Source organism: Muntiacus reevesi, chromosome 21 (assembly GCF_963930625.1).
Source record: "Muntiacus reevesi chromosome 21, mMunRee1.1, whole genome shotgun sequence".
In the NCBI taxonomy this organism is placed as follows: Eukaryota; Metazoa; Chordata; class Mammalia; order Artiodactyla; family Cervidae; genus Muntiacus; species Muntiacus reevesi.
In genome coordinates, this window is record NC_089269.1 from 729,754 (window position 1) to 744,354 (window position 14,601).

Genomic DNA, 14,601 nt, shown 5'->3' on the forward strand with positions numbered 1-14,601 from the left:
ATTTTCACGTCTAGTGTCTCCTCTTTCCTCTGCCCTTCCCTACCCCGAAGCCAGGAAGGAATTCACCCTGATTTATTAGATGTTTTAATATTCAGCTTTGTGACATACATATTTTAAACTCCATGGGGTTTATTTTTGTGTAATGCACATGGCGGGGGTGCATTTAACGCGGGTTTCTCATTAAGAAGACCAGCGTTCCTGGGTCCGCTTGCTGAAGGGCGTCCCCACAGCTCTCGGACGCCGCCTGCGACAGATGCCACGGTCACGCTGCGCGGTGATCTCTCTGCCTGGCCTCTGTCCTCTCCCCATGCGGGCGCTCTCTCCCCTTCATTTTTGTATTTTTTGTATTTGGGTGCTACATGCACAGGTGTCTGTTATATTATCAACATATTTGTTGAGAGGTATGTATTACATTAAGTCACAGAGGGCCATGCCTAGACTCACGATGAGAGTCTCCTGAACTAAAGATCATGGCTAACCTAAACTTGTGAACCTGAGCTTCGAGCTCAAGCTCAGTCACTCAGTTGTGTCCGATGCTTTGTGATCCCACGGACCTGCCAGGCTCCTCTGTCCACGGAATTTTCCAGGCAAGAAGATTGGAGTGGGTTGCCATTTCCTACTCCAGGGGATCTTCCCAACACAGGGATTGAACCTGTTTCTCTTTCATCTCCTATATCAGCAGGCAGATTCTTTACCACTGAGCCACCCGGGAAGCCTGAAGTCCATAAAAAAGATAAATAAATAATGCTCAAGGTTCCTTTTCCCTCTTTGATTTATTTCCTAAGGACAAGCTCCCATCAGTGAGATGACTGAGTCCGTGGGTGTAAAAGATGCTTAGAGGTTTTCAGTGGACAATCTAAATGCTTTTTAAAAGGCCCATGCACATTTACTCCATGGCAAAGGGCCCAGGAGTTAAATTCAGAGTCCTGAACCCGTGGTACCCAGGGGCTTCACGTCTCTGCTTCAGCCGCATCCTTTGCCACTGAGGACCACGGCCGTCTTTGTCTTGACCACTGAGAGGCAGTGCATTTCCTTCTGAGACCCTGTCGATACCTGCTCCAGCGGCGTCAGCAGACCCTGCGGCTGCGCGGTCACACGGCAGGTGACAAGCTACTTCTGTGCCTCGCTTGAGCTTCTTCCTTCCTTTTTGAGTGATGCACACGTTCCAGCTGGTTCCCTCCCCCCAGGCCTGCTTCACCTCCCCTTTACTCAGGTGTCACGTTCCTCAGGAAGGCCTTCCAAGGCCACCCTCTGTAGAAGGGCGCGGCCCCTCAGTCCTGGTCCTCACCGCCCCCCTCTGCCTGGGTTCCCCATGTCACCTATCATTATTCATCTGTCTCTCATCCACCAGACTGTGGGACCTAGACCTGCTCTGCTTACAGGTATCCCCAGAGCCACAACAGTGCTTCAAACACGGCTGATGCCTTGTCAATATTTGCTAATACGGTCACAAACAAGGCTCACAGTAGTTGTGCAGTATATGCGTTGGATAAACGAGTGAGGCCCGGGGGACTCCAGGACTCATATTTCACTTACAGAGCTTGGCGTCTTTCCCACTGGAGGTCCAGGAGTAGCTGAAGCCTCGGGTAGGCACATCGGAATTACTGGCTGAAAGACAAAAATTTCAGAATTCTATTTTCTGATAAAGTTGTAATTTAATTTTATTTTGAAGTGCTGAATTTTTAGTCTGTATGACTTTGGGGAAATCTGAAATTGAAAATATGCTTCCCGACACAGAGAATACTGGCTGGCTCGAGTTAAGCTAAAGTCTGTGGTTTATGTTTAAAGCCAGCTCGTCATGGTTTGCTTTTATTTCTCTTCTTGTCACCAACTCAGAGCACTGGGAGTACTCTCAAGACTACTTCAATATTACTTTAAAAATCCCATGACACATGACAGGTACAACAGGCTAACAAATCACTAATCCATATTTTTGAGTGGCCATATTTTCAATCCACATATTGAAAGTGAAAGAGGAGAGTGAAAAAGTTGGTTTAAAGTTTAACATTCAGAAAACTAAGATCATGGCATCTGGTCCCATCACTTCATGGCAAATAGATGGGGAGACAGTGGAAACAGTGTCAGACTTCATTTTTTTGGGCTCCAAAATCACTCCGGATGGTGATGGCAGCCATGAAATTAAAAGACGCTTACTCCTTGGAAGGAAAGTTATGACCAACATAGATAGTATATTAAAAAGCAGAGACATTAGTTTGCCAACAAAGTTCTGCCTGGTCAAGGCTGTGGTTTTTCCAGTGGTCATGTATGGATGTGAGAGTTGGACTGTGAAGAAAGCTGAGTGCCAAAAAATTGATGCTTTTGAACTGTGGTGTTGGAGAAGACTCTTGAGAGTCCCTTGGACTGCAAGGGGATCCAACCAGTCCATCCTAAAGGAGATCAGTCCTGGGTGTTCATTGGAAGGACTGATGCTGAAGCTGAAACTCCAATACTTTGGCCACCTGATGTGAAGAGCTGATTCATTGGAAAAGGCCCTGATGCTGGGAGGGATTGAGGGCAGGAGGAGAAGGGGATGACAGAGGATGAGATGGCTGGATGGCATCCCCGACCCGATGGACATGAGTTTGAGTAAACTCTGGGAGTTGGTGATGGACAGGGAGACCTGGAGTGCTGCGATTCATGGGGTTGCAAAGAGTCGGACATGACTGAGCGACTGAATTGAACTGAACAGAATTCATATTTTTAAGATTATAGTAGTTGTCATATCAATATATAGTCACTGGATTACAACTTGCCACAGAGTAACTCAAAACCAAAATATCAACATCAAATGAAAAATATAGCTTTTCCCCGAACCTCGATATTGTTATAGTTGCAATAAAACTTGTGGTTGTATTGTCTCTTTGGAGTCACATGAGGAGTCTTGCTACTCACTTTGAGCACTTGGAGGGGTGATGTTTGAATTTGATGTGCTCACATCTACAAGGGCTGTTGATGATGGGGTTCGATAACCTATTTTGAAAACAAAATTTCCAAACTGTCATAGGAATTTACCTTCATATCTTTAAATGTGCCACTATACTAACAAAAGCGGCATGCAGAACATGGAGTATTGGATTTGGAAAGAATCTTAGTGCATACATAGTCTGATGGCTTCACTTTATAAGTTATAAAACAGAGTCCAAAAGTTCTATGCTTGTGGTTGCACACCCAATGCTCAATATTATTTATTTTATATTAACCCAGTTCTCCTAAGTGCAAGTGTATTACATTCACACTTTCAAAATATATTATTTTAGTGTCTATTATGTACAAGATGAGTCAACATGCATTTTGAACAATGAAGACAAGATCTTCACCCTCATGGAACTTATCTTGTAGTGAATTTTCACAATTATATATAATATTTTCACATATGAAATATAGTTTCACATTTACTTCAACTCTTAGCTTTTTAAATCATCTTCATCTTCATAAGCCATAATTTCCCATTCTCCTCCTTCCTCCCTTCCCCCCAAAATGAAACACTAATTCATATTCATTTGAAAATACCTCTAGAGATAAAGCAAGGTAGACTGAAATACAAAATAACTCAACTACAGCCACTGAAACACGTTATGCCTCTTGGGAAGACAAATGTTTAATAGATTTTATTTCTATTTATTTCTCCTTTGCTTCAAAACATGTTCATGGTGGCTTACATAAATAGGCAAACACAAGGAGATAAAAGAAATGGATAGAAAGGGAAAACAAGGGTAGGAAAAAATGAAGTTAGATAAAGAATGCTGAGTGTTGTTGAAACCTAGCTGGGGATATTACATAACGTGTTTCTCGATGTAATATTCTCTTAGTAGATACGGACTGCACATTTGGTCAGAATGTTCTAGTAACAATGTTAAGAAATAAAGAGCATTTGTTAGACCACTGATGAACATTATAAGATAAAAACAGTCAATTTTTAAGAAAAATACCGCTATTCTTTTTATTGTGATTAGAAAGAATTTTCTCCCCAGGTTCTATAAAAAGGGTGCTGTAAAATGTGCACAATATTCTCGACAACATCTTTACAGTATGGCAGCCAATACATTCTTTCACCCTCACGCTTTAATTAGTAGTGAATAGTCTGGCAACTTCCCAGGGATTTCAGTTGCTGGAAAGGGCATGCCTTAAATAGAAAACAAGGGTAATTGTATATATAATATAAGCAAATAAATTGGCATCATGGCTCATGTGTGTGCGTGTGTGAAGTCACTTCAGTCGTGTCTGACTCTATGCGACCCATGGACTGTAGCCCTCCAGGCTCCTCTTTCTATGGGAGTCTCCAAGTAAGAATCCTGGAGTGGGTTGCTATATCCTTCTCCAGGGGATCTTCCTGACCCAGGAACTGAACCCGTGTCTCCTATGTCTCCTACATTGGCAGGTGATTTCTTTACCATTACCACCAGTTGTACGTCACATAAGAGATGATCAACAAGCATCATTTTTCAAGGCAGCCTACTAGAACACCAAAGACAAACTACACCCCAGGTCCTTGAATCAGGCAGGCATGTTAGACGCTGCTTCAGATGCTCTTTGAGGAAAAAAATGTGCATGCAGCATCAGGATGGACAGAAAAAGTCTTTTAAAGACAGGACACACACAATTTCATTTATTCGACAAATACTTAGCGAGTTCCCACTGTGTATTAGCATTGAGGATAAAGTGCAGAAAAGGAGAACTTTCGCCCCTGCCCTTATGGAGTATATAATTTAGTGAGAATAAAGGTCACTGTGGCAGATTACTGGCTGATCACCGAACCCAGCCCTCTTCTTTCTGGAACAGAGAAACTGCACTTCCCAGCCTCCTGTGCAGTTAGGTGTGGGGGCCACGTGCCCAGTCCCAGGCAATGGACTGTGAGTAGGAGTGATGGCTGCTGCTTCAAGGGCTGTCGTACAAAAACATCCCACATGTGATCCTCCATGATCTTTCCTTATGTACTATCCAAACATGATGCAGAGTGATTTGGAAGTCAGCATTATATGTGAAAGAGCTGGAAGCCTCGGTTGTCAAATAACTATGGAGCAGAGCACTCAGCTACTAGCTTGGCCTTACATTGACTCTGTTAGGATAAATAAATTTATATCAAGTATAAATGAAAAAAATGAAGTTTTGGACTTTGTTGTTATTGCAGGTTGTTTCCTTTCCCTCCTAAAGAGTGAAAGCAGAACTGCAGTATAAGATGGTAAGTATATGGCAGAGAAAATACACGGCGCTGTGAGATTCCAGAGGGGAACTCGTAGCCAAGGCGTGGAAGCTCAGGGGAGGTTTTCTGGAGGAAGTGACTTAACAACTAGGCTTGAAGAATGACAAGAATTAGCAAGACACATCAGAGAAAGAAAGCAATCAAGAAGCAGAATGTTCCAAGCAGTGTGGACAGAAAATGGAGAGAACTGAAGTCTGGTCAGAATGTTAAAGGCACTCTGTGAGAAGTAAAGAGATGAGGATGAAATAAGAAGAAGTTACATCCTTAAAATTCCACAGAGGAATACTATCCAGCTGGTCCTTACAAGGTGCTATGCTCCAGGGTAAGTGACAGGTGGCCCGGACTACAGGTTGAAGGCTGTAGGGAAGGAAAGAAGTGGGAAGGTTTCAAGTGTGGGCCCGACAGCGCTTGGTACATAGCTGAATGTAGGAAATAAAGAGAAGAGAGAAGTCAGAATAACTCCCAGTTTTCCAGTTTGGGCAGCTGTTTGGATCAAGTTGTCGTTATCTGAGAAACAGAAAAAATATCCTTGGAAGGCCCAGAGGTACAAAAATGAAATAAATTTTGGACAGATTGATTTTGATTGCATACAAGATATCAACTTGCAGCAGAGGGCTGCTCATGTGAGTCTGAATCGTAGGAGTGAAATTAGGTTGCAAATGAATATTTGTGAGACATCAGTGTGTAGACAGTAATTGGAGTAACTGAGAGCTCCAGGGAGGATGGGTCCTGGGAGAAGACAGTGTCTAGGATGGAATGATGAAGAAAACGTTCATGTAACATACTGGCAGGAGAAAAGGAGATTGAGAAGGAGGAGCCAGGAAGGCAGCAAGAAAGCCAGGGGCTACGTTATTAGAGAAGCCAAGGTGACGGAGGGTTTCCAGCAGCAGGGCCAGTCAGCCCAAAGCAGCAAATATTCGTGCGGGAAGACTGCGCCAGATGCGGGGTCAGTGCAGTCAAATGCTGGCAAGAAAACCGATTTCCATCTGGCTCTTAACTGCTAGGAAGCCATTGCATTAGACACATCATACTGCATCCAGAGTCTACAAGACAGTTTTGCAAATCGCTTGGAGATCTGCAAAAGTAGCGCAGCTTAGCTATTAAAAGCATCAATTCCAGAACCAGATGCCATGAACTGAAGCCTGCCTTAGTTCGAAGTTAGATGTGTGATCTTGGTGGAATCTATTGACCTTTCTTTCTCAAATCCCTCACGTGTAAAATAACAGTACTCTTCTAAGGGTGAGTGTACAAAGTGCTTAGGAGTGTGCCTGGCACGAGGCAAGGGCTAAGGAGCAATCTTGGAGGCTGTACCACAGCCCGTCTGCAGTCCAGCTCAGGCGAGGACCGCAGCGACCGTAGCAATGCACGGCTTGGATCTCCCGGCGCGCTCTGCCGCTGCCCCATCCCCCGTCCTGCCAGAAGGGGCCGATGCGGGGTGACCAACCCTTCCTTCCCTAGGCTGGCCCGAGTGGAGAAGCACGTTCCAAGGCTGCAGCAGAAGGCGGGTACCGGTCGGGGTGCAGAGACGGCAGCCCGCCGGGCGCAGTCGTTTCTGCGGCGGACCAGCGGCAACTCGGCTCTTTCTCCTCCCTGGGCCCTGGCGGGTCAGAGACCCGCGGCCCCGTACCTTCCGCCTCACTGCCTCCCGCCGCTCACGGCGGGGCAGAAGCACACCAGAGACTGCTTACAGCGTGCAGAGCAAGCTCCGCTGCCTCCGGCCGCGCGCTGGGACCACGCTCCAGGACACAGAGGGAGCTGCGCCCGCGCTCACCACCGGCCATCCCGGGGGTCCCGCCGCACTCCCCGCGGACTTTCTGCGGCCTGCGCTCCGCCGCGCCCTCTAGTGGACGCCTCAGGAAGCCTCTGCGCGGAGGGCGGCTCTGCCTTTCCTCCGCAGCTCGTTCAGTCGCGTGCGAACCTGTAACCTCATGGATGGCAGCACGCAAGGCGCTCCTGTCCATCACCGACTCCCAGAGCTTACTCAGACTCACGTCCATCGACTCGGCGATGCCATCCAGCCATCTCATCCTCTGTCGTCCCCTTCTCCTCCCGCCTTCAATCTTTCCCAGCATCAGGGTCTTTTCAAATGAGTCAGTTCTTTGCATCAGGTGGCCAAAGTATTAGAGTTTCAGCTTCAGCATCAGTCCTTCCAATGAATAGTCAGGGTTGATCTCCTTTAGGACTGACTGGTTGGATCCCCTTGCATCCCATGGGACTCTCAAGAGTTTCTCCAACAACACAGTTCAAAAGCATCAATTCCTCAGCACTCAGCTTTCTTTATGGTCCAAGTCTCATATTCATACATGACTACCGTAAAACCATAGCGGTGACTATGCAGAACTTTGCTGGCAAAGTGATGTCTCTACTTTTTAATACGCTGTCTAGGTTTGTCACAGCTTTTCTTCCAAGGAGCAAGCGTCTTCTAATTTCATGGCTCCACAACTTGTTCCTTACAATTTTATGAACCTACGGATCAAAGAGTGAACGTGCATTTCTCTCTCATCAAGATGGCTTTATCTTTGTCCCTCTTTGCAGTAATTTCTTCAGTTATCTACTTTTTAAAATTGTGTGTGATTATGTGTTTTCCTTGGTGGCTCAGTGATGAAGAATCTGCCTGCCAATGCAGGAGACCAGGCTTAGGGAAGAGCCACTAGAGAAGGAAATGACAGCCCACTCCAGTATTCTTGCCTGGGAAGTCCCGCGGTAGAGGAGCCTGGCGCGCTATAGTCCACAGGGTCGCAAAGAGTCAGATGCAACTTAGCAACAGACTTTTTTTTTTCTCATAACCATACAAGACAAGGTAAAAAATACAGAGAAGTAAATAACTAGCTATAAGTAATCATTGGATACTGTGGGATTCTGAAAGATACGATGTGCTTCTGCTCCTCCTAATTACTGTAGGAAGAAAGGGTGAAGGAGGAAATGGGGAGGGGAAAGGAAAAATGAGAAAGACTATCCATGTTTTAGACTATTCTCAGAAGGATAAGAAAAGAATGGCCCCTTTACTCTGGGACTCTGTTCCTTGTTTGGGAGAACACATGGCTTTCATTGTCAGTCAGTAGTCTCCTATCTCCCCTCCCATGGACCAGCATCTTTTATTCATTCATTTATTCACTCTTCCTCCCTCCTTCATTCTCTCCCTCTCATTCTGGGAGCTGACCTTCACAGTATTCAGCAGGTGACTTAGTAAGTGAAGGCAGAAAGAAATGGCTTTAACATTGGTGATATGATCATAACAGTGGTAATGATGATGAATAAAAGGAAGGAGGAAGCAATAATCAGAGACCTTGGTATTTTTTTGTGAGAGTTTCCCTTGTGGTTTGGCTGGTAAAGAATCCACCTGCAATGTGGGAGACCTGGGTTTGATCTCTGGGTTGGGAGGATCCCCTGGAGAAGGGAAAGGCTACCCACTCCAGTACTCTGGCCTGGAGAATTCCATGGACTGCATAGTCCATGGGGTTGCAAAGAGTCCGACACGACTGAGCGACTGTCGCTTCTTTTTCACCACCATCATCTAGAAATCTCAGGCTAATAAGCAACTGCCAGCCTTCTCTGAACATACTTTTTACTTACAATGAACAGACATTTTCTGATTGCCCACACTGGGTGCTGGCACCGATTGGTAACATATGATTTAATTCTGGCAGGATTCACTGGAATTGTGATGAAGTATGATAACTGGGAATTTCATTTGTATTAAAAAGACTGATTAAATGTTCTTTTCTGGAGGTCAAAAAATAATGTGACATAAATCCTTGCTTACTGCAGATTTACCGCAGGGCAAGGGTTCACTCGACTCCATCTCACAAGTGCCGTTCGTGGACCGCTGCAGGGAGGATCACTGCCGAGGCTCGCATGCTGCCCTGATCCCCGCTTCCCCGTGTCTCTTGCCTGGCTTAGAGAACAGCTCTGTGCGTCCTCTCACGAGCAGGCCTGTGGAGTTTGTTGAGGGCTGAATACATGCCAATAAGCTTCTGGGAACAAAAGGATCCATGGCACCTATCACTTTCTTGAAGGGGCCCAAGTTCATTTCAGTCTTACTCATCTCCAGCTGAATTTTGTTCTGCTCTTGGCCTAAGGGTCTGCATCAAATTGCACAGGCTCTGGAAAGAGTGACCCCTTTACCCTGGGACTTTGTCTACCCTGCAGAAGTCAGAGCTGAAGCCATCCAGAGATGGCTTCACACAAGGCCCAAGGTTCAGGCCCCTGGGCGTCACATGTCCCAACTTCAGCAATCAGCATTGGTGTGCCTTCCTCTTCCCTGTCCACCTTCTTTCATTCATTCACCCAGAATTTGGGAGCCTCTGTCTTGCAGACATTTTGCCCAGCACTGGGGACGCAGTGATCAGTTTCTCTGGAGTCTGGCTTTACAGAGGGTACGGCTCTTAACCAGAGACTCACATAAGTCGATCCGCATGTGAGCGCACCGGAGGAGGGAAGGCTTCCGAGGCTCAGGAAGGCGAGGACGCCGGGAAGGGCTGTGGGAGCTTCCCGGCCCAGGACACAGCGAGCGCAGAGGCCGGCGGGGCCTCGCACGCAGCCCGTCCCCCCGGGGCCGGGCCCCTGCAAGCCCTCCGGGTCTGGCCCGCGTGGGGCTGAGCTGAGTGCTGTCAGCGTGCACTCACCGCCTCGGCGTCGGGGGGACCGCGACCAAACTGCAGCGCGGGCGGTGGCCAGCACTGCTTGTTTCTCCTAGTTTATTTTACTCCTGTTTCTGAAAGCAATCGCTTCCTAGGGCCTGACCTGGAGATTCCGTAACTTTAAGGGGACGTGTGTATCTGACAATCTCTTGACATCTAGTATGGCATTTTAAAAGACTTGTCCTTATGCTCCTTTCAGTCAAGTCTTTATAAAAGATTCGCATTATATAGTTTGGCGTGTGAATAAGTCATCCTTGCGTTTTGTCTTGTTTCAAGGTTTATGTTTGCATTCACAACACGGCAAATCCTCCTCAGCATTCAATAGTTGGCCTTATATTATGCCATACTTTGTAGACAAGTGATACAGCAATTATTACCCCATGATAGACAGTTAATTGCTTTGTTTAGATAGCTAGATGTTGTTTGCTGGTTGTTTATTTCTTCTTCAGTTTGAATATTTACTGTAATTTAACCTTGTACATGTCCAGAGATACATAACCATGATCCTTGGTTTCTAGGAAAGAAGAAGGGGTTTAGAAGAAAACATCGCTTTATAGAAAATGTCTTGCTACATTAATTCATGAACTGCCATGAGGTTAGATGAGATTTGAAACTTTTTGAAGCCCATTCCTATTAAAACTTAAAATGTTTTTTCACTGAGGTTAAAAATCATCCTTTCTGTTATCACTAGAAATTCAATTAAGCCAGAAGTCAGCTCTAGTCAGTTCTGAGTTGAATGGAGGAGACAGAACATCTTCTGTAAGAGCCAGTTTGGTTGGCTCTTAGTGACATTAAAAAGCGAAACCCAGCCGCTTAACCTGGACCCTAGCCATCTTCCCAGTGACCATCCCTCTCACTGCCAGAGAAGGAAGGGAAGGGAAATGCTAGAGGCCCGATGGTGAATTAATTTGGGAAAAGTCTGAAATATTTTCCAAACAATTTAAATTAATTATTTAACATGGATGACTATGTGCCATATAAAAGACAGGTGAGCAGTTGTGATGTGAGGCAAGTGCAGGATAATGGATAAAATGGCAATGATCACAACAAAAAGGAATATTGATTTGGTCAATGCTTTCTTCTTCAAGGAATTAAAAAGTACAAGTAAAGGTGTTGATTTATTTTAAGATTAATTTTGCTTAATTCACTTTGCAGTGAATATGGGAGCACAAATATCCCTTAAAGGTGGCTTATTTCATTTCCTCTCTGTATATATTAAAAAGAGAGATTCCTGGATCAAACAGTAGTTCTACTTTAAAATTTTTGAGGAACTTCAGAAACCATTTTCCATGTTTTTTATACTATTTTCAGTTAAAGTCTGTGTCTCATACCACTCCCATTAACAGTGTACAGGGTTTCCTTTTCTCTATATCCTTGCCAACACAAGGGTGCCTTTAATTTTTTGGATAACAGGTAAGAGGTGATATTTCATTGTGGTATTGATTTTAATTTCTCTAGTGATTAGCAATGCTGAGAAGCTTTTCATATACCTCTTGGCCATTTGTGTATCTCCTTTAGGAAAATGTCCATTCAGGTCTTTTGTTTATTTTTTACCAGCTTGTTTCTTGTTTTGCTATTGAATTGAAGAAGTTCCTAATATATTTTGGATATTAACCCCTTATTAGATATATGATTCACAAATATTTCCTCCCAACCCACAGATTGCTTTTGCATGTTGTTGCTTCCTTTACTGTGCAAGCGGTTTATAGTTTGTTTTTCTTTTTCTCTAAGTTTGATGTAGGACACTTGTTTATTTTTGCTTTTGTTGCTTGAACTTTTGGTGTCATATCAAAGAAGTCATAGATGAGGCCAACTGATGTCAAGGAGCTTTTCCCCTAAGTTTTCTTCTAGGATTTTTATAGTTTCAGGACTTATATTTACATTTTAATCTATTTTGAGATGATTTTGGTATATAGTATAAGAAGAGGGTCCAAGTTAATTCTTCTGCGTGTGGATTTCCAGTTTCCTAGGCACCATTTAATGATGAGACTACCCTTTTTCAGTGTGTGCTCTTGGTACTTTTGTTGAAATTTAGTTTGGGTTTATTTCTGGGCTCTCTATTCTGTTCCACGGGCCTACATGTCCGTTCATACATACGGCATGCTGTTTTGGTTACTGCACCTTCGTAGTATGTTGAGAAACCAGGATGTGATTTCTCGATCACTCGAGAACTGTGTTCTCAGCAACGAAACTCAGCTGTGCCTCCAACTCTGTTCTTCTCTCTCAAGATTGCTCTGGCTATTTGGTGTCTTTGGTGAGTATGAATTTTAGGGCTGTTTTTTCTATTTCTGTGAAAAATACCATTGGAATTTTGATAGAGACTGAATAAAGTTTTGAATCTGTATGTTGCTTTGAGTAGTGTGGACAATTTAACAGTATCAACTATTCCAACCCATGAACAGTAGATGCCCTTTCATGTGCTCGCATATTTCATCAGTGTTTTATAATTATCAGTGTACAGGTATTTCACTTTCTTGCTCAAACTTTTTCCTAAGTATTTTACTCTATTTTGATGCTATTGTCAATAGGACTGTTTTTCTTGATTTCTTTCTTTTTGTTGTTGTTGGTGGTGTCGCTGAATTTCTTTTAATATTAATGTATAACGCAGAGCAGAATTTTCAAATGGAACTCTTTGTACCCCTGTTTGAGGAGAGGTCCCAAAGGCTAAGAATGGTATTATATGGCAAGTCATCTCCACTTCTAAGGCAGTTCTAGACCACCTATGAAGGATTCGTGAGCAGAGCGGCTCCGTCAGCTCCAGCAGGCACCTCAAGGTCACGCGAGCACGTGGAAGCGGTCCCGGGGGCATTTCTTTGGAGAGAGCTGTCAGGGAGCTGTGAATCAAGTCCCTCTTCACGGAGGAAGGAAAGAAGAATACGCTTCCTTGCCTTAGCCAAGTGAAGTGTGGGTTCAAGAGGCCACCCAGAGTTCTTGACCTGTGTGTGCTGGAGTGTGGGACAAAGAAGCCTGCCGCCAGGCTAAGGAGGCTGCATTCAGAGCCCCTGCTTGGTGTTGGAGCTAAATGGGCATCGAGAGGAGAGAGACAGCCGTACTGGGGACGAGGAGCAGGTCCCCCAGACAGAAGCTGAGGCACGTGTTTCCCCAAACAAAAAGAAATCTCACCCAAGAGAAATACGAGAGGAACGCAGAAGTCCCCAAGTGGAAGCTAGCTGGCTGCGGGCAGGCGGGCAGGCGGTGCTGGGGGCAGGGAGCAGGGCCCGAAGGATGCGCGCGGCCCGCACGGGGGCAGGTGCACAGGGCGGCCACGGGCCCGCGAGAGGCTGACGGGGCGCTCCCACGGAATCGCGGTAGCAGTTTTTATTTTCCTCATCCTTACGGCACCTAAATTACATTACAGTAAGGCTGACAAGGAAGATCTTTCCTTATCTACCCCTCCTCATTTTTCTGCATTTCTCCAAATCTCCAGAGAGAGAGTCAAGCCAAAAAGTAAGAGTGGAGAAGAGGATGGAGCCAGAAACTTTCAACCATACCTCCTACATCTCTCCGCTCCCCACCGCACATGTAAAGGATGCAACCTGACATTCTAGGATTCCACAGCTGAAGCAGACCCAAGCTTGGTGCAGAGCAGGGATAGAAGTTCTGAATTAACTTCTTCAAATTCTGGCATTACACTGACCTGCTTTTTAAATTATGGACACAAATCTGCTCTTGTGACTGAAAGGGACCAGATAACTATTATACAAAAATCACCAAAAAAGCCAAGGAAAAACATTACCTAAAATTTCTTTCAGAAGCTAGGCCAAAACTCTACCGTGCTCATTCAAACAGGGAATGATAGGAAAAAAGAAAATTATTCTTTTTGCTAAGCTACTCAGTTTACCTTATTTATTCAACTAAAAACAAAGGCAAAATTTATTTGTAAGTTTAGGCTGCTACTGTCATAGTGATCTGGTTCATCAAACTCAATTGTCCATGACTTTGTCTAATTTTATGTAGAGTTAAACCTAAAAATCTAACTTATTTTCTCAAACAGTAATATTTTCACCTGACCTTCTACTCTATTGACATAGCATTTATTGACATAGTTACCCAGTCTCCTTGACAAATGTGTAATTTTATATTCCATCAATTCACCTGCAGCATAAAAATAAAGCTTTTAAACCCACAATGGCATTAGCTGGACAATTTCACTTAAAAGAATATAGGTCAGCAAATACATCTAAACACATCTGAGTCAGTCTCATCAACCCCTGATATCAGGATAAGGTGGATATTGAGCCTCAGGTCAACAAAAAAAGATGTGAGGTGTGAAATCTTAATTTTTACATACAACTGTTTTCCAAGGAAGGCAGATAGTTAGGTGGAACATGTGCTCACTGAAGGACTAAAGGCAGTGTGTGTTGCTGGATTACTGGTCCAGAAAAAATTTTCAAGACTCCTATGGGGGAAGATGACCGAAGGCAGGACCGAGCTCATCACACATCATGTGGTGCATTCACAGACACTCAATAATCAGTAAATGAACTGAAGAATTTCCAATAGTTTTTCCCCAGAGGTAACTCACCCCAAGGGGGAAAACTGAATAAACAAATACCCAAGGTAAATCAGTCATCAAGGAGGCTACCCTTGACTTATGTGCAACAGCTATGGAAAGAATTGAGAAATTATTTAACAAACTGTAATGTGTGTCCCAGGTGAATGGTGGTGACAAAGAGGCAATGTCCAGAATTTCCTAGAATACAATGGAGAGCGTTGAAGTTTTATTTGGATTCTGTACATATCTCTGGGCAGTAAGAATTA

General features: G+C 44.4%; 1 protein-coding gene across 1 annotated transcript in view; it reads right to left on the minus strand.

The window, feature by feature from the left end:
• Positions 1-14,601, minus strand: part of CD96 (CD96 molecule) — an 86,843-nt gene that overhangs the window by 14,089 nt on the left and 58,153 nt on the right. The window contains exon 9 of the mRNA XM_065913659.1: positions 1,537-1,608. Within this exon, the coding sequence (XP_065769731.1) occupies positions 1,537-1,608 (72 nt within the window). The remainder of the gene's footprint in view (positions 1-1,536; positions 1,609-14,601) is intronic.